This window comes from Hyperolius riggenbachi, chromosome 1 (assembly GCF_040937935.1).
Source record: "Hyperolius riggenbachi isolate aHypRig1 chromosome 1, aHypRig1.pri, whole genome shotgun sequence".
In the NCBI taxonomy this organism is placed as follows: domain Eukaryota; kingdom Metazoa; phylum Chordata; class Amphibia; order Anura; family Hyperoliidae; genus Hyperolius; species Hyperolius riggenbachi.
Window position 1 is genome coordinate 352,663,613 of NC_090646.1, and position 19,747 is coordinate 352,683,359.

At 46.8% G+C, this 19,747-nt stretch overlaps 1 protein-coding gene across 4 annotated transcripts in view; it reads left to right on the forward strand.

Moving 5' to 3' along the window:
* Positions 1-19,747, forward strand: part of LOC137513307 (small conductance calcium-activated potassium channel protein 2-like) — a 204,040-nt gene that overhangs the window by 41,389 nt on the left and 142,904 nt on the right. For all 4 annotated transcript variants that reach the window (XM_068234121.1, XM_068234124.1, XM_068234123.1 and 1 more), the window contains exon 3: positions 18,767-18,862. In XM_068234121.1, coding sequence (XP_068090222.1) covers positions 18,767-18,862 — 96 coding nt within the window. The remainder of the gene's footprint in view (positions 1-18,766; positions 18,863-19,747) is intronic.

The window sequence follows — 19,747 nt, forward strand, 5'->3', positions numbered from 1 at the left end:
GTGCATAAATGTAGGCACTGTTGTCATTTTATTGATTCCAAAACCTTTAGAACTAATTATTGGAACTCAAATTGGCTTGGTAAGCTCAGTGACCTCTGATCTACATACACAGGTGAATCCAATTATGAGAAAGAGTATTTAAGGGGGTCAATTGTAAGTTTCACTCCTCTTTTAATTTTCTCTGAAGAGTAGCAACATGGGAGTCTCAAAACAACTCTCAAATGAACCTGAAGACAAATATTATTCACCATTATGGTTTAGGGAAAGGACACAGAAATCTGTCTCAGATATTTCAGCTGTCTATTTCCACAGTTAGGAACATATTGAGGAAATGGAAGACCACAGGCTCAGTCCAAGTTAAGGCTCGAAGTGGCAGACCAAGAAAAATCTCGGATAAACAGAAGCGACAAATGGTGAGAACAGTCAGAGTCAACCGACAGAACAGCACCAAAGGCCTACAACATCATCTTGCTGCAGATGGAGTCACTGTGCATCGTTCAACCATTCAGTGCACTTTACACAAGGAGATTGTGAGAGATAGCGGAGCCGCCGCTATTGTTGGTGATACTGCAGATCGCCAACAATCGGATTCTCTCTGGTTGCTTACACCTATCCTTACAGAACAGCAGACCACCATTATGGATGCATTACGCAGTCAGGTCGAGATTCTAACCACCTCGGTTAATAAGCTTATTGAGGTGGTTAATTCACAACAGACCCAGATCACCCAACTTTCTGGATCTGTGCAGGTCTTGCAAGCCACTGTTGCCACAATGCAATCCCCTCCGGTCACAGATCTCCGTATATCAGTTCCCGAGAAATTTTCAGGGCAAAGATCTGACTTTCAGAACTTCCGCAACCAGGTCTTGTCTTATTTTGAGTTGAGACTAAACTTATCTGGTTCTGAGCAGCAAAGGGTGACTTTTATTAAGACCTTACTATCCAGGGACTCGCAAACCTGGGCATACGGTCTTCCACCCGGAGATACGGCTTTGACTTCAGTTGAGGAATTTTTCAAGGCAATGGCTATAATTTATGATGACCCGGATGCTTCGATCACTGCTGAGAGGAAGCTCAAAACTCTCAAGCAGGGTCGAGATATGGTTGAAGTTTATGCGGCAGAATTCAGAAAGTGGGCTGTGTCATCTAGGTGGGGGTCCTACGCCTTGTTAGACTGCTTTCTTTCAGGCTTATCAGACGCAGTTTCTGAGTTAATGTTAGGACATCCTGAACCAAAGTCCATCGGTGACGCTATTTCTTTGGCGGTGCGAGCAGACCGCCGGTTACGTTATCAGCGTCAATCAAGAGGAAGGAATGCAGTAAGGGCACTCTCTTATGCGACCTCCTCGCTTACCCCATCTACTGATGAACCGATGCAAATCGGACATTCTCGGTTGTCTCGGGCCGAGAAGGAGCGCAGAAGGGCTGAGAAACTTTGTTTATATTGCGCTGAGGAGGGCCACATTGCTCAAAATTGCCCCAAGAAGTCGGGAAACGCTGCCGTCTAGGTGTAGTTAGAGGTGATACCCTGGACGAGCAGAGGATACCTCTAAATCAGAATAATCGGTTACTCCTCCCGTGTTCCATTTCTTGGGGGAATTTGACCACTTGCACCTAGGCCTTCATCGACTCAGGGTCAGCTGCCAACTTTATAGACTATGAGTTTGTGAAGGGGTTGGGAATTCCCATACATCCTTTGGATCGGCAAATAGTGGTTACCGCAATCGACGATTCCCCATTACAGTATACACAACCCCTCTCTCAGACTCCGATGTTGTCCTGCACCATAGGCATTTTACACAAAGAAAAGTTACAATTTCTTGTTCTGCGCATGACAACCTCCCCCATTGTCCTCGGAATGCCCTGGCTGCAACTCCATTCCCCGCAGATAGATTGGGCATCTGGTCAGTTGCTTAGTTGGTCATCTTTTTGTCATCGCCACAGTCTAGAGAAAGTCGCTATCTGTGCCACCAAGTTAGAGGTAAAAGGGGTCCCGATACAATACGCTGAGTTCTCTGACGTATTTTGTCCTAAGTCAGCGGAACTCCCACCACATCGGAGTTTTGACTGTCCCATAGACTTAAGATCAGGCTGTATGCCCCCTAGAGGACATCTTTATAATTTGTCAGGGCCAGAGAAACTAGCCATGCAGGAATACATTAAAGAGAATCTGGCAAAGGGCTTTATCCGTCCTTTCCGATTGTATGCCAAAATAGAGAAGTGTCTCATTGAGGTCACTCGAGTTCCTTTCCTGGGTTATATTATTTCGACTGCAGGTCTCTCCATGGACCCAGAAAATGTCTCGGCTGTCTTGGAGTGGGCTTGAAGGCACTCCAGAGATTTCTTGGTTTTGCCAACTACTACCGGAGATTCATCAAAGGATTTTCTTCAGTAGTAGCCCTTCTTACCAGTCTTACCAAGAAAGGGGCTGACCCATACCATTGGTCATCGGAAGCCCAGGCAGCCTTCAACACCCTGAAAAAATCATTTTGTTCTGCGCCCATACTGAGACATGTCGATGTCACTCTCCCCTTTTTAGTAGAGGTAGATGCCTCAGAAATCGGGGCGGGGGCTGTGTTGTCTCAACGTTCAGGTCTGCAGGGCAAGACACATCCTTGTGCCTATTTCTCACGCAGGTTTTCCCCTGCAGAGAGAAACTACGATGTGGGCAACTGGGAACTTCTGACCATCAAACTAGCCTTCCAGGAATGGCGTCATTGGCTTGAAGGTGCCGAACACACCATCACTGTATATACTGACCATAAGAACTTGGAGTACATTGAAGGGGCCAAGAGGCTTACTCCTCGACAGGCTTGCTGGTCGTTATTCTTTTCGCATTTCAGATTTGTCATCACATACACTCCAGGTTCTAAGAACATCAAAGCAGACACCCTCTCCAGATGTTTCGAGCCTGAGACAGCTCAGCCCGCACTTTGTTCCACTGCCGTTCCGTTTACAGATCATGCAGCTGTTCCATGCCCATAAGAACACAGGTCACCCTGGGGTTCCCTGCACTCTGGATTTATTCACGAGGTGTGTGTGGTGGCCTTCATTGGCCTCTGATTGTAAAGAGTTTGTCAGAGAATGTGTGGTGTGTGCCAGGAGCAAACCTTCTCGCCAGGCGCCAGTGGGTACCCTACAATCCTTACTTATGCCAAGTGAACCATGGACCCACCTGTCCATGGATTTTGTCGGCGAGCTCCCCAGGTCCGAGGGTATGACTGTTATATGGGTGATTGTAGACAGGTTCAGCAAGATGGCCCATTTTGTTCCACTTAAGGGATTTCCTTCAGCTCAAGAGTTAGCAGATCTCTTCATACAACACATTTTCCGGTTACACGGAATTCCGGATGATGTGCTGTCGGATAGAGGAATCCAATTTGTATCAAAGTTTTGGAGGGCCTTTTGCCGCAATCTGGGTATGAACCTGTCCTTTTCATCTGGGTATCACCCACAGACAAACGGGCAGACCGAAAGGGTTAATCAGGCACTGGAACAATTCCTTAGATGCTATGTGGCAGATGCGCAAACAGAATGGGTTAAGTTTTTGCACTTTGCAGAATTTGCACACAACAACCTGAAAAGCTCTTCAACGGGCTTGTCCCCTTTTCAGGTTGTGTCAGGAAGGTCACCTAAATTTTCCCCATTGCCGGTGTGTTCCTCGCCCTTCCCAGCCCTGGAAGATTGGCAGAAGGTTTTGAGGGAACGTTGGGGACAAGTAAAGAAAAATTTAGGAGCAGCCTTTCAGAATCAGAAGAAACAGGCCGACAAGAGACGGTCTGTTGAGTGGCACTTTGCCCCGGGAGACATGGTGTGGGTGTCGATGAGACATTTGGCAATCAAACAACCGTCTACCAAGTTGGGTCCTAGGTTCATAGGGCCTTATCCGGTGGTCAGAAAGATTAATAATGTCTCTTATGTGGTCGGTCTCCCAGCCAGCATGAGAAGTGGGAGATCCTTCCATGTATCTTTGTTGAAGCCAGCAGTGTATGTGGATTCCTCTCCCCCCCTCGCCCCCCCCTTCAGTGGTTTTAGAGGGCCAGACAGAGTACAAAGTTGGGAAGATTTTGGATTCTCGTCTGGTACAGAATTCTGTGCAGTATCTGGTCCATTGGAAGGGGTATGGGGTGAAAGATAGATCTTGGGTACCAGAGGATCACATGCATGCTGAGAGATTAAGAAGGAGGTTTCATCAGTTACATCCTGATAAACCGTGTAGGAAGTGTCCGGAGTCCACTCCTCAAGAGGGGGGTACTGTGAGAGATAGTGGAGCCGCCGCCAGAACGCACGTGGCGGCGGACTCCGCATCTCGGACAGGGGCCTCCGCACTCCTGCCGGCGGGTGGAGCAGGGCAGGCGGCGGAGTCCGTGAGCTCGGCGGACTCCGCCGCGCAGTTGCTGCCTGGGGGGTCGCCCGCTCACTCGCCAGCTCGGAGTCTGCATATTACGCGCGCACGTGCGAGGAGACAGGAACTTTATTGTTCCAGAAGAAGAGTCAGCTGACCAGGCCGGTCAGCTGACTCCAGCAGTACTCTGGATTGGCTGGGGCTGTGGGGCGGCGCTGAGTAGCTCTCTGGCTACAAATAGGACTTGCTGGTCAGTAGCAAGTTGTCTGCTGTCGTGAATACTTAGGTGTAAACGCTCAGACCTTAGCTCAGCTCCTAGGTGTTGATACCAAGGACGTCACACCTCAGTTAGGATTATATTGTATATTTATCTGTGTTTTGACTCTGGCTATCCCTGACTACTCTCTTCTCTTGCCGATCCTGTACCTCTGCCTATCTGATTCAAAGTTGCCGACCCTGCCTGTTTACCGACTCTGAATCAGCCTTCTGTTCCTGTACTGTTGCCGAACCTCTGCTTGTCTGACCTTTCTCTCTCCAGTGGAACGTCTCCCACTGGTGGGTTATCTCTGAGGCTTGCCTCTCCGAGACGCCTGCCCTAGCAGACGATTACTGCCAGGGGCTGAGAATCCTCTCTCTGCCTGCTTGAGGATCTCTCACACGGGGTTTCCATTCAGAGGTAACCACACCTCTGAGGAATTAGCGTGTGGTGGATATTTCCACATACGTGTGAATTATTATTGTTGTCTCATTGTCAATTTGTTGTATTGGGCGCCTAGAGGTTAGCTGCGCTTGTATTATTGGTGATTCTGCAGATCATCAATAATCGGGTGACATCTGTATTGTTGGTGATACTGCAGATCGCCAACAATCGGATTCTCTCTGGTTGCTACACCAGAGGAAACCTTTTCTCTGCCCACAGCACAAACAGAGCCGCTTGAGGTATGCTAAAGCATATTTGGACAAGCCAGCTTCATTTTGGAATAAGGTGCTGTGGACTAAAATTGAGTTATTTGGGCATAACAAGGGGCGTTATGCATGGAGGAAAAACAACACAGCATTCCAAGAAAAACACCTGCTACCTACATTAAAATATGGTGGTGGTTCCATCATGCTGTGGGACTGTGTGGCCAGTGCAGGAACTGGGAATCTTGTCAAAGTTGAGGGACGCATGGATTCCACTCAGTATCAGCAGATTTTGGAGACCAATGTCCAGGAATCAGTGAAAAAGCTGAAGCTGCATGGGGACTGGATCTTTCAACAAGAAAATTACCCTAAACACTGCTCAAAATCCACTAAGGCATTCATGCAGAGGAACAAGTGCAACATTCTGGAATGGCCATCTCAGTACCCAGACCTGAATATAATTGAAAATCTGTGGTGTGAGTTAAAGCGGAATATAACCCTGCATTTCAACTTTGCTCTAAAACATTATTTACAGTATATTATATGCAACCAGCATTTTTTTTGTACTAGACCAGCATTGGAAGGGTTACACAGTGCTTTAAAGTTCCTGGAGATTTCTGCAGACGCATCCGAAGCTGACATAGATACATTTTGTTTACATAAATGTATCTAAGTGTTGAATGTGACTCATCTCTCTGACTGAGAAGGAGTTGGAGGACAGCCAAAGAGTGTGTAACATTTCTCAATAGATACATATAACTAAATAGAATGTAACAATCTGAACTTCTGCATATCTCTCCACAGAACTTTAAACCTCTGTGTTTAACCCTTCCAATGCTGGTCTAGTAAAAAAATGCTTTTTGCATATAATATGCTGTAAATAATGTTTTAGAGCAAAGTTGAAATGCAGGGTTATATTCTGCTTTAAAGAGAGCTGTCCATGCTCAGGAAGCCATCTAACCTGAATGAACTAGAGATGTTTTGTAAAGAGGAATGGTCCAAAATACCTTCAACCAGAATCCAGACTCTCATTGGAGCCTACGGGAAGCATTTAGAGGCTATAATTTCTGCAAAAGGACGATCTACTAAATATTGATTTCATTTTTTTTTGTGGTGCCCAAATTTAGACACCTGTCTAATTTTGTTTAAACAATTATTGCACACGTTCTGTAAATCCAATAAACTTCATTTCATTTCACTCAAATATCTTTGTGTGTGTCTCCTATATAATATGTGTATCTGACATTTTTTTATCATAACAATCAACAATTAATACAGGAAAATCATGACAATTAACAAGGTTACCCAAACTTTCGCATCCCACTGTATATACTGTATATTTAAAGCATACCTATTTTGACGTGAGACATGATGAGATAAACATGGGTACATATAGTACTAGTCCCACTAATAACTTGTCTGAGGTCCTTTTTATTTATTTTTCAAGGGTTATTAACCAGCTATATTTTATCTTTGCACATAGCAGTTGAATGCTCCTGAATCCAAAAGCAGTTGAATCCTGAAAAATAAACAGAAGCCAAAACACTTCTGTTTTACAGAGGACACACTGCTGGTATAGTGAGGGAAATAAGTATTTGATCCTCTGCTGATTTTGCATGTTTGCCCTCTGACCAAGAAATGACCACTCTATACATGTAATTGTAGATTTACTGTAGTTGTGAGAGACACACTTACAAGTACCCTAAAACCCCAGTGCCCCAAAGTCAGAGCTTGATGTGCATTATAATGAGTGAAATAAGTATTTGATCCCTCATAAAAAATGACTTAGTATGTGGCGGAGAAACCCTTGTTGGCAATCACAGAGATCAGACCTTTCTTGTAGTTGGCCACTAGGTTTGCACTCATCTCAGGAGGGATTTTAGCCCACTCCTCTTTGCAGATCCTCTCCAAGCTAGTAAAGTTTCAAGGCTGATTTTGGCTGAGTTTGGCAACTCAAACCTTCACCTCCTTCCACAGATTTTCTATGGATGTTCTCATCCAAAACTTTAAGTTTCACTGGCCCCTCAATGCAGTGTCCTGCACCCATACCTTAAAGAGGACCTCCAGAGTAAATACTAAAATCCGGCAGCCTGCAAGTAAAAGAAAGTTATGTTTACCAGAGAGAGGAGGTGGGGCCAGGTGTCGGAAGTCAGGTGATGCAGGGACTTCTCGTTGGCATCGCGGGACATGGCTTCTCGGGTAAATATAACTTTCTTTTACTTGCAAGTAGTATTTACTCTGGAGGTCCTCTTTAAAGAGACACTGAAGCGAGAATAAATCTCGCTTCAGTGCTTATATTCAGCAGGAGCATGTGTGCCCCTGCTAAAGCGCCGCTACCCCGTGGCTAAACGGGGGTCACTTACCTCCCCAATCCCCTCGTTGAGTCCCGGGCAGCGCTTCCACATTGAGGCAGGGCTAACGGCTGCAGCCCTGCCTCACGCGCGTCTGTCAGCGCGTATCTCCGCCTCTCCCCCGCACCTCTCAGTCTTTCTTCGCTGAGAGGGGCGGGGAGAGGCGGCGATGCGCCGCTGATAGACGGCGCTGAGAGTCTGTGCAGGCGCTCAACATAGATAATAGTTCACAGTTCCAGAATCGTCTATATTCAAAACGGAGCCAAATGATATCACACGTTCAAAGATATATATCCACCAGGTACTCTCACCAGATCAGTTAGCTGACTCAATCACAAATCAGCTAAACAGCATAAAATATACTCCAACTTTCTTCCAATGCTATTGACATCTGCAAATCAAACACAGTATGCGGACATAGCGTAATACTGCTGGATCACAGGTTATAGTGACAATGTGGTTCACCCCGTGACAGGTGATCAATTACGTGTTCCCACCACCGACAATGCAATGGTCAACTGCTCACCAGATTCCAATGCTGACCCCTTAGATCGATCAGCAATATGCGCTTGTGTTTAGATATTTTCTACTCAGATGGGATGCACATTCCTTAAAAATATTTGCATCAAGGATTAAAATGGCCAAGTTATTCACAGCTCCCTGAATCTTCTGAACGTTGCTGGACAGAGAATTTGTATCCTGTTTATACTTCTCCAGCTGTGCAGCGAGGTTACTGGCAGTATAGTCTCAAGGTCACGAATAGCGCCTCTATGTACTTCAGCCGAAGTCGCTGGTTTAATGGAGCCACCAGTGGGACCGCATAAGGGACCCAGAGGATGCCGGGAGATCTTACGGGCGATAGGAGGCTGGAGAAAGCCCCAGGTAAGTGCAGTTTTTAATTTTATGCCTCTGCTCATGGTCCCTTTAAGGTTTTTTTTTCATTTTAGGTTTGCTTTAACAGTGGAATAAGCAAAATGGGTTGTGTATAACAATTACCAGTAGTGGAAACAGACGTGGGCGCATTAACAATAACTCCTTAGTCACCTATATGTTAAAAGGCACCTGTTGCATTGTCAGATTTCCTCAGAAGAGAAAAATCAATAATTCAAAACATATGTATAATTGATGAGGGGCCACTTTTAAAACATCTGGTGCAGAATGCTTTCAAGTATTTTTCAGTGTGGTGTTTTTTTATAATGATGGTACAGCGTGAATCACATATTTTATGTATTCTATCTGATGGGATTGTGTGCAATGTTATTTTTTTGCATCTCAGTTACAGAATAATAAACTGTTCAAGTAAAAAGCGACATTCCATTTTTGTTGAGAAAAAAGAATCCACTCTGACCTATACATCCCAAAGGCTTTTTGTAAACTTTTTATTTCAGATTCCATGCTGTTGTTTTATCTGCAGAGGTAAATACAGCCATATGACAGGAAAATGCCAGATGCGGCAAAGTTTGCTGATTAGTTGAGATGCGTAGGAAAAGTTGCAGGGTAGTTACTGGTTAGTTTTCAGACATAAAGGTGCAGACATACATAAAATTGGCCAATTTTACAACTTCCATGTAATATGAGGGACAACAGATTTTGGATACTTCGAACAGATTGTGTAGGTACTGTATACAACCAAATATGAACCCAGGCACTTTATTTTCCCTTCAGACACTGGAAAAATAGTTTGGCTCAACAATAAACCTAGGGTAGAAACCCAGGCCTACTTTGAACATTCCCATCCCCATATCAATTCGTTGCTGAAGTCAGTTGGTTAACACTTTTACTGCATTATGATGCTATTGTTGTGCTAATGATGCGAAGTACCTGTCTTTGTCATGCATATGACTGTATTCTGTAAAATTTGACAGCTTATAGCATGGTACAGTTTATTGTACTTTTGTTTTTCTCCTGACTATGCTTTGTACAATGTAACATTTCTAAGGTTGACTGATGTATTCCTATCTTGCAATCGGTTTTCCATAAACGATCCGGAAGCGCTGATTCGAGGCGTTGGACTAAAGAATGTCCGCATGTCCGACATCACCATGAAATCGCTGGAGCGTCCTGTCATTGCCTGCGTGGACATGGGAGAAGGATTACTGGCAGTGGTACCTTTACTGCGTTGTGCTGTGACATCACCCTTAAACGCATTGTAAAGCGTAGTTGCCAGCTTGTTCTGCAAGTGCTGCATCCTTTCTGCCTTCAGGTGAGTTGGTAACACTTTGTGCCTATACCGAGGGTCTAGTAGCGTGGCCACCCAGTACAGCTCATTCCCCTTGAGTTTTTTTATACGGGGTCCCTCAACAGGCTGGACAGCATGAAAGACACCATCTGCACAAAGTTGGATTCAGATGTACTATCCATCTCCTCTTGCTCTTCCTCAGTGACGTCAGGTAAGTCCTCCTCCTCCCTCCAGCCACGAATAATACCACGGGAACAGAGCAGCACAAGCCCCCTGCGACACCTGCTGCGGTTGTTCTTCCGCCGCCGCCTCCTCCTCCAAAGAAACACCTTCCTCATCATCCGAGTCTGACTCCTCTTCCCCACACGACTCTTCCTCCTCCTCCCCCCTCTGTGCTGCCGCAGGTGTTGAGGAAACATTTGGTTCTGATGAAAATATATCCCACAACGCTTCCTCCCATAACGGTTCCTCTTCACGCTCCTCCACAGCTTGATCCACCACTCTATGCATGGCACGCTCCAGGAAGTAAGCGTACGGGATCAAGTCGCTGATGGCCCCTTCACTGCGACTCACCAGGTTGGTCACCTCCTCAAATGGGCACATGAGCCTGCATGCATTTTGCATCAGTGTCCAGTTGAGTAGAAGTACTGGATGACGGCTTTCACCTGTTCTAGCAGGCGAGAGAACATAAGGAGGGTCGAATTCCAGGGAGTCAGGCTATCGCAAATGAGGCGTCTCACTGGCAACTTGTTTCTCCGCTGAATCTCGGCAAAGTGTGCCATGGCCGTGTAAGAAATGCCCACACAACTTCCTGGACTGCTTCAGGACATCCTCTAAGCCTGGGTACTTTGACACAAATCTTTGAATGACTAGATTCAGCACATATGCCATGCAGGGTACATGTTTCAGCTTTCCCAAATTCAACGCGGAAATGAGATTGCTGCCGTTGTCACACACCAGGTTGCCGATCTCCAGCTGGTGCGGGGTCAGCCACTGATCCACCTGTTTGTTAAGAGCAGCCAGGAGAGCTGGTCCAGTGTGACTCTCTGCTTTGAGGCAAGACATGTCTAAGATGGCGTGATACCATCGTACCTGGCATGCAGCATAGGCCCTGGGGAGCTGGAGCTGTGTAGCTGGAGAGGAGATCTCAGCACCAGTAGAGTTGAACTGCCACTCAGCCAAGGAGGATGAGGATGACGACAGCGAAGAGGATGTAGCAGGAGGAGAGGAGGTGGCAGGAGGCCTGCCTGCAAGCTGTGGAGGTGTCACAAGTTGGTCCGCTGCACAGCCACGTACCAGGTTGACCCAATGGGCTGTGTAAGTAATGTACCTGCCCTGACTGTGCTTGGCAGACCAGGCATCCGTGGTCAGGTGGACCCTTGACCCAATGCTGTGTGCCAGAGATGACACCACTTGCCTCTCAACTTCACGGTACAGTTTGGGTATCGCCTTTTTAGAGAAATAATTGCGGCCTGGCATCTTCCACTGCGGTGTCCCAGTGGCCACACATTTACGGAAGGCCTCAGAGTCCACCAGCTGTTATGGTAACAGCTGGCGAGCTAACAGTTCCGCCAAGCCAGCTTTAAGGCGCCGAGCAAGGGGGTGACTGTCAGAAATTGGCTTCTTCCGCTCAAAGAATTCCTTCACAGACACCTGGCTGCTGTGGGCAGAGGAGCAGGAACCGCTCAAGGTCAGAGGCAGAGTGGAGGAGGGTGGCTGTGAAGGTGCAAGGGAGAAAGTGGCTGAAGATGCTGCACCTAAAGGAGGAAGAGGAGGAGGAGGGTGGCTTTTCTTTTGTGTGCTGCTTTTGCTCAGGTGCTCTTCCCATTGCAGTTTGTGCCTTTTCTCCATGTGCCTTCGTAAGGCACTTGTCCCTACGTGGGTGTTTGCTTTTCCACGACTCAAGTTTTGGAGGCAGAGAGAATAGAGGGCATTGCTCCAATCTGAGGCAGACACACTAAAAAATTACCAAACCGCTGAGCCCCCCTGGGGTGATGGCACTATGGTGGCATCAGCAGCTGACGTTGAAGGGCATGTTGGCTGACTGTACATAGGTGGCGAAACATGCTGTCAGACACTGCCACCAGCTATTTCTGATGTCGAGCTCCCCCTGCTTCTTTCAGGAACTTGTCTCCTCCTACTCCTCTTTGACTCCCCCTCTGAACTGTCCCCCTGTTCATCTCCTCTATTGGGAACATACGTGGGATCCGTATCATCGTCATCATCATAATCATCCTGCCCAGCTTCGTTTGCCTCAGACACCTCCAAAACTGCACCAACAGCAGGTACTTCATCATCCCCCTCTGTACACGTTACGTCCATAGTGTCGCCTAACTCAGACATATGAGGTGGTGTAACTTACTTAGCGCCTTCATCTGGTTGTAACAATAATGGCTGTGCATCAGTGATTTCCCCACCAAATAACTCCTGCGAACTGTCAAATGTAGTGGATGTGGTACTTGGAGTAGCGCTGGTGGCTGTGAAAGATGAGGTGTTCTGTGTTAAATAGTCAACCACGTCCTGACAATCTTGGGAGTTGATGGGACGTGCCTTCTTCTGAGCACTGTACTTTGGTCCAGGGCCGCACGAAATCACATCACCACGACCTCGCACCGACCTGCCGGGTGACCTTCCTCTGGGTCTGTCTCTACCTCTGCCTCTACCTGTTTTGTCCATATCAGGGGGGATGAAGTGAAATGTATGCACTGACTTGAGTAATATAATGTGCAGTCACACAGGTGCAGTTAACAGGTATGCATGGAGTGGTATATCACACTGCGTGCGCTCACATAGGTAGGTGGGTGCACTGAAGTTAACAACAGGTAGGTATATGCAGTGATGGGTATTAAAATGTGCACCTGTTACACACAGACAGGTACCAGACAGGCACAGTGACACTGTGTGCGCTCACGTAGGTGGGTGGGTGCACTGTAGTGAACAACAGGTAGTAGATATATGCAGTGATGGGTATTATAATGTGCACCTGTCACACACAGACAGGTACCGGACAGGCATAGTGACACTGCGTACACTCACATAGGCGGGTGGGTGCACAGTGAACAACAGGTAGGTATATGCAGTGGGTATTACAATGTCCACCTGTCACACACAGACAGATACCGGACAGGCACAGTGACACTGCATGCGCTCACGTAGGTGGGTGAATGCACAGTGAACAACAGGTAGGTATATGCAGTGGATATTACAATATGCACCTGTCACACACACAGGTAGTAGTCACTGAATGTGCTGGGCCTGGCAGTGGCACACACAGTAGGAATTACTAAGGCTGTCTATGCAACACAAGTGTTAGTGGGACACACACACACACACAAAAATAGATCACAAGAACAAGATTAGTTCTCAAAAGAGCTGTTGTGGGGTGCTTTTTTAGCAATAATAATCAGCAATGAGCAAGCTAAGAAGCCTACAAGAGCCTAACTAAGCTTTCCCTATAAGAGTCTGCAGCAGCTATCCCTTCACGAAGTACTGCAGGCGCACAAGTGAGTGAAAATCCTGACGCTCCCTGCCTTTTATAAGGGGGGGGGGGCTCCAGGAGGGAGTGTAGCTTAATTGGCTACAATGTGCCTGCTGACTGTGATGTAGAGGGTCAAAGTTGACCCTCATGATGCACTATGGGGGCAAACCGATCTTCCAGAAAAATTTGCGGTTCCCCACGATAGCGATCGCAAACCGTGGAAGTTCGCCGGGTTCGGGCCATCTCTATCCCCCTGTACTAAACAACATACCTGGTGTCTAGCCCCCCCCCCCCCCCCCCCCACACACACACACACAACATATCTGGTGTGTAGTGTTCCTCCCTCTTCTATACAGCACACCAAGTGTCTAGTGGTCCCCCCTACCTTCCCATACAGCATTACCTGTTGTCTAGTAGTCCCCCCCTCCTCTATACACCTTTACTTGGTGCTGAATAATCCCTTATCCAGTTATCCTTCCCCCGTAGACCTGATCTGGGGCCAGTCCAGACAAGCTGCACGTGACGCCTCCATGTCTTCTGCATTCTCCCTCTAGTGTTTAAACTCGTGGCCCCAGATCAGCTGAGATGCTCTTCTATAGCCTCCGATGCATGGATTCAATGTATAGGCGGAGGTCAGCACAGCCCTTCCTGTATGTAGCCACCCACAGTAGCAGAATGACCTGAGTATAAACTGAAATGTTGCTCTGGGGGACATTTTAAGAGCAAAAAATATTGCTTTCTACAAGTATATACAGTAAGCTCTCATACTTTTGGAATTGGAGAAAATGGCTAGGGCTGATCGGAACAGCTGAATTCCGATTTTGTCGAAATTTCGTGTACCGCATGCGAAAACCGGATTTCGTGTTCCGAATTTTCGTGTTTCGAGTGCATTTCTATTGAAGTCAATAGTGCCAACTTCTGCGGTTAATTGTAAAGCCCCTGTACATGCTATCATCACCAAATTTGGCATGTATAATAAGCAGATGAGTAGGAACATGGTAAAAAAAAACTTTTTTGTGAAAAGACTTTATAGTTTTTGAGCAAATAGATTTCAAAGTTTCATAGGAAAAATGGTTTTTAAACTGTGTAAAATGACACTGCTGCAGTACAGGTTACTGCATTCCGAGTTCTGTATACATATTGTATACATTTCATGAAAACAGACAGCGTGGGGTCCCCCCTTCCAAGCCTCCTTAACTCCTTGTCTCCCATGCAGGCTGGGATAGCCAGAATGCGGAGTCCCGGCCACGTGGGGCTTCGCACCCTGAGCTATACCAGCCCACATGGTCCATGGTATGGGGGGGGGGCTCTGGAGGAGAGGAGCGGTCAACCTCTCCCCCTCCCCCAGAGCCCTTGTCCAATTCATGGACAAGGGGCTCTTCCCCACCTCCGGTGCCCCAGGAGGAGGTGGGGGCCGCCGACGTCCTGGGGGGTTCATGGTGCCATCCGGGGTTCCCCTTTAACAAGCGGACCCCGGAAGCCGCCCCCACCCCAGGAGAAATGAGTATAGGGATACATGGTACCTTACCCATTTCAGCAGAGTTAAAAAAAGAAATAAAAACACGACAACGAAAAAAGTCCTTTATTGTTCTAAATTAACCAGGGGTACTTACCTTGCGAAAATCCCACGCCAGTATAATTAGAAGTGGTCCCACGCGAGTTTCCTCTTAGGACATCTCACCACCCTCCCACACCGACGAACTCCCGCCACTGAATGGTCACAGTCAGCCTCTGCATCTGTATAGCAGAGGCTATGAACACGAAAATGTTGCCTTTGAAACAAGAAATTTCGGCAAACAGTGATGCGATCAAAATGGCCACTGGGAAATCCCGGAACGCTGGAGGCCACACTAGAGTGGTGAAACCAGCCATTTTTCACATAGATGGTGGGTCCAGGTGACCAGAGCAGGAGGTGCCCTGGTCCCCTGGACCCACCTATTTATGTGATATAAAGCTCAGTCTGACACTCTGAGGTGGCCTCCGGGGAACGGGAATTCCCCAGCAACCATTTTGTTTATGACACTGATTGCCGAAAATTCTTGTTTTAGCAAACAATTTTCGTGTTTCTAGCTTATGCAATACAGATTGCAGAGGCTGTATATAGCCATTCAGCCCCGGGAGTTGGGCGGGTGCGTGGGACCACTCCTGAGGATACTGGCGTGGGACCACTCCTGAGGATACTGGCGTGGGATTATTCCAAGGTAAGTATCCCTGGTTAATCCAGAGCAATAAAGGACTTTTTTCGTTGTCGTGTTTTTATTTCTTTTTTTTAACTCTCTGCTGAAATGGGTAAGGGGTACCATGTACCCCTATACTCATTTCTCCTGGGGAGGGGGCGGCTTCCGGAGTCTGCTTGTTAAAGAGGAACCCCGGATGGCACCATGAACCCCCCAGGACGTCGGTGGCCCCCACCTCCTCCTGGGGCACCGGAGGTGGGGAACAGACCCTTATCCATGGATTGGACAAGGGCTCTGGGGGAGAGGGGGAGGTTGGCCGCCCCTCTCCTCCAGAGCCCCCCCATACCATGGACCATGCGGGCTGGTATAGCTCAGGGTGCGAAGCCCCACGTGGCCGGGACTCCGCATTCTGGCTATCCCAGCCTGCATGGGGGACAAGGGGTTAAGGAGGCTTGGGAGGGGGGACCCTACGCTGTCTGTTTTCATGAAATGTATACAATATGTATACAGAACTCGGAATGCAGTAACCTGTACTGCAGCAGTGTCATTTTACACAGTTTAAAAAAACATTTTTCCTATGAAACTTTAAAATCGTTTTATTTAAAAACTATAAGATCTTTTCAAAAACATTTTTTTTACCATGTTCCTACTCATCTGCTTAATATACATGCCAAATTTGGTGATGATAGCATGTAAGGGGGCTTCACAATTAACCACGGAATTTAGCACTATTGACTTCAATGTAAACGCGAATTCGGTACTCGGAATTGCCGAATTTTCGAGTTTCGAGTGCTTACTCGGAACTGCCAAATTCCGATGGCAAACTCGAAATTTGGAATCTGAGAGCTCAGCCCTAAAAATGGCCAATAAATATTGGATGTGTGTATGTTCCTTTCCACTAAAGGAGTGCTAATGGTTGGAAAATAGTTTTCAAAAGAATCAGATTCCAAGCAATTTTAGATGTTCATAGCTGGCTGCAAATGGCAATAGAAAGATGATTTTTATTGCTACTAAAATGCACTTGTACAAAACCAATGTATTATATTAGGAATGATTCATGAAACCACAGTAAGACGAAGAGAGTAACATATACTTGCAATGGACATGCTGTGTCCATTGCACAAGCTGTTCTCTGTGCGCAATGCACATTGCATTGCTTGCGTAAACACCAGTAAACACAAGTAAAATGTCATGCACTATCTTTGCACATTACTATACCGTGCTTTCATGAATCAACCCCACTGTGAGATGTGCTTCCATAATAACTTCCTTTTATATGCACAAATTATCTGGGCAGGTGTGTCCATACCAATAAGGTAGGAAGGAAGGTGGACAGGCCTATATCGGGAATAAAACAATACTGACTGACACAATAAAAAAAAATGGTTAATTTTTTTCCTTCAACTAAGGGTCAGTAAAGAACAGTCCACAAACACAAGGCCATGGCCGATGACTATGGCAGGGATTACATTGTGAGCTCTTCTGAGGGACATTTAGTGATATAACTGTTTATGGCTCTTGGAAAGAGTCTGTGTGATTGTCATCACTATATAAATGCATAATAGTAATCAGTAATACACGTACATTGCATTATTGTTATGTTACCTGAGAACATTTAGGCTTCTTGCACACCAAGACGTTGCGTTAGGTGCCACGTTAAGGTCGCATAACGTGCACCTAACACAACGTATGGTGCTGCAAGAGCCGACGGTAAAGTGAGCCGCGTTAGGCGGCTCTATCCCTATAAGGTCTCCCAGAGTGGCGCTGATTGGCCAGCGGGACCACGTGATGCGGAGCGAGACACTCCGCATCACGTGGTCCCGCCGGCCAATCAGCGGCCGCCAGTGCAGTGAATATTAAGTAGCCATGTGCGCAGCTACTGTAGCTGGCTCTCCCCGCCTCCTCTCCGCCCCCCACTGCGCATGTGCAAACAGTCTAACGCGGCTATAGCCGCTCCAACGCCGTAGCATGCTGCACTTTGCGGAGAACGTGCAGCGTTACATGTAACGCAACGTGGGCTGTGTGAACAGCCCACTTGTGTTACATTGCTGTGCGTTGGGGGAGCGTTACAGGCGCACTAACGTGCGCCTGTAACGTCTTGGTGTGTAAGCAGCCTAAAGTAAAAGTACATTTGGACTTTAAACTTTTTTTATGGTACGGTGCAGAGATAGAACATTTTCTCCAACTTCCTGTTCTTGTCACCGTTGGCACTAGTCATAAACCAAGGTAAATACCAAAAGTTATCACCAAAATATTATTTTTAAGGGTTTTTTTTCTTACTATGTTTTCCTGATTTTACAGCAGGAACCAAAGAAAATGTTGTCTAAGCTAACACAGAAATTAAATCCTGATGGTGGTTCTAGTGAGTACATTCATTGTAGGCGAGTGTAAATTTGGTGCAGGGTAAAGCCAAAAGACAGCTCACCCTGATCCTGCACGATCTCCCTTCTCATGCTAAATACTATTCCTCCTCCGAGTTGTAGCATCTCGGGTGGAACACGTAGTTCAGTGGCTGAATAATGTGGGGTTTTTTTAACTGATCTGTGCGGAGCTGGGCTGAAACTCCAAATCACTCCAAATCAGCCACGCAGCCCTGGTACCGAAATCAGCTGCTTCAATTCTAACTGCTACCTTCTCCTATCCAAAATGTGTTTTTTTACATTTTAATTGTCTGTAAAGGTCCAGCCTGACTGTTTTTTTTTCCTGACTAAAGATATAGCTTTTATTGAAATACTAGGCTACCTAAGCCCGTTTAAAAACGGGCTCTAAGTAGTGAAATTACCACCGCCAGTCAGTGTGCGCGCACCCCACGCACCCGCCCGCCCTGCTCCCTGGCCCAATCTCCTGTCCCAATGGCTGTCTCCAGGGCCGGGCCGAGGCATAGGCTGGAGAGGCTCCAGCCTCGGGGCGCATTGTAGGAGGGGGCGCACAATTCATTCAGCTGTCATTCCTAATTGTGTTTGAAGCAGAAAGAAATAAGAAAAGGGGATACATAGCAGTGACTGCAAGCCAGATAACTAGATATTAAGGTGTTGGGGAGGTTGTGGGCCCTGTGGCACCTCTTAGTGTAATAGCAATGAGTGTGTGACAGCTGGGGTGGGAGGGATGGAGGGGCGCACTTTGGTGTCTCAGCCTTGGGTGCTGGAGGACCTTGTCCCGCCTCTGGCTGTCTCTACTGTGCACATGCGCAGTACAAAAAAGCCACGGACGGACAGGCAGGGAAAGTGGATGACGCAGAGACAGTTAGGTTTTATTGTATAGGATGTCATACCTGTGTTTTAGCACTGTTATATAAAATGCTTCTCAGTTGTTGTCTGTCTCTTCTCTTTTCAGGAATCCTCTTACTCATTTGCACTGAAATGCCTTATCAGCCTCTCAACTGCTATCTTGCTTGGACTCATTGTCATGTATCACGCCAGAGAGATCCAGGTACTATTTTATTATATTAACATAAACATTGCTCTTTTCACTACATACAAGATTACCTACGGTATGTATGTGCATTAAATCAGTACTATATTGTCTGCACATACAGGGGCAGATTTAGCAATAGGCATAATAAGCACGTACCTAGAGGTGGCTGAATATAGTCAGCTCCTCCCATTGCCTGTTGCTTTCTCATCTCTCACCTCTCAAATCAGAGGTTTTTACTTTTTATAATGAAGTGCCCTGACTTAAGCTCAACACACACCATACAATCTTGGTTGTACAGATTTACCAAATCTTTGTAGTATAAGGGCCAACAGATTGAAAATACCTTGAATGATTGATTGGATAAGCTCTTATACTACATGAAAGTGGTAAGATTGAACAACCAAGATTGTATGGTGTGTGTTGAGCCTTAGGCTTGGTTCACACTGCCGTTTCTGTGGTAAACAACGGCCACGGCGCTCATCAATTAACAATGTCTGTTCAGATGAATGGACAGTCATTAGTACGATCACTTACCGCCGTTTACCATTGTTTGTGCTAATTCTGCATTTTTATCCTGATTTTTGCTGTCGCCTGCCCAGTGCTCTTCAGGTCCTGGTAGCAGCAGGTTGCTTCCAGGACTGCTTACCAGCTCACTTCCATGTTCCCCCCCCCCCCCCCCCCGCAGGAATGAAAAACGCTACACGCAAGGAAGTGCTGCTGAAAGTCGACAAATGCTTTTCTGCATGCTGCTGCTGCGGGCAGCTGGTTCAGATGTTTGTCAGGAACCAGCCCTATTTCACAATGACTGGTTGCTATGCCTGCACATGTAATGGCTCTTGTACGGAGATGGTCAATGATACAGTTTTGACTTGGATGCAGATTGTTTGCAAGTTAATATTG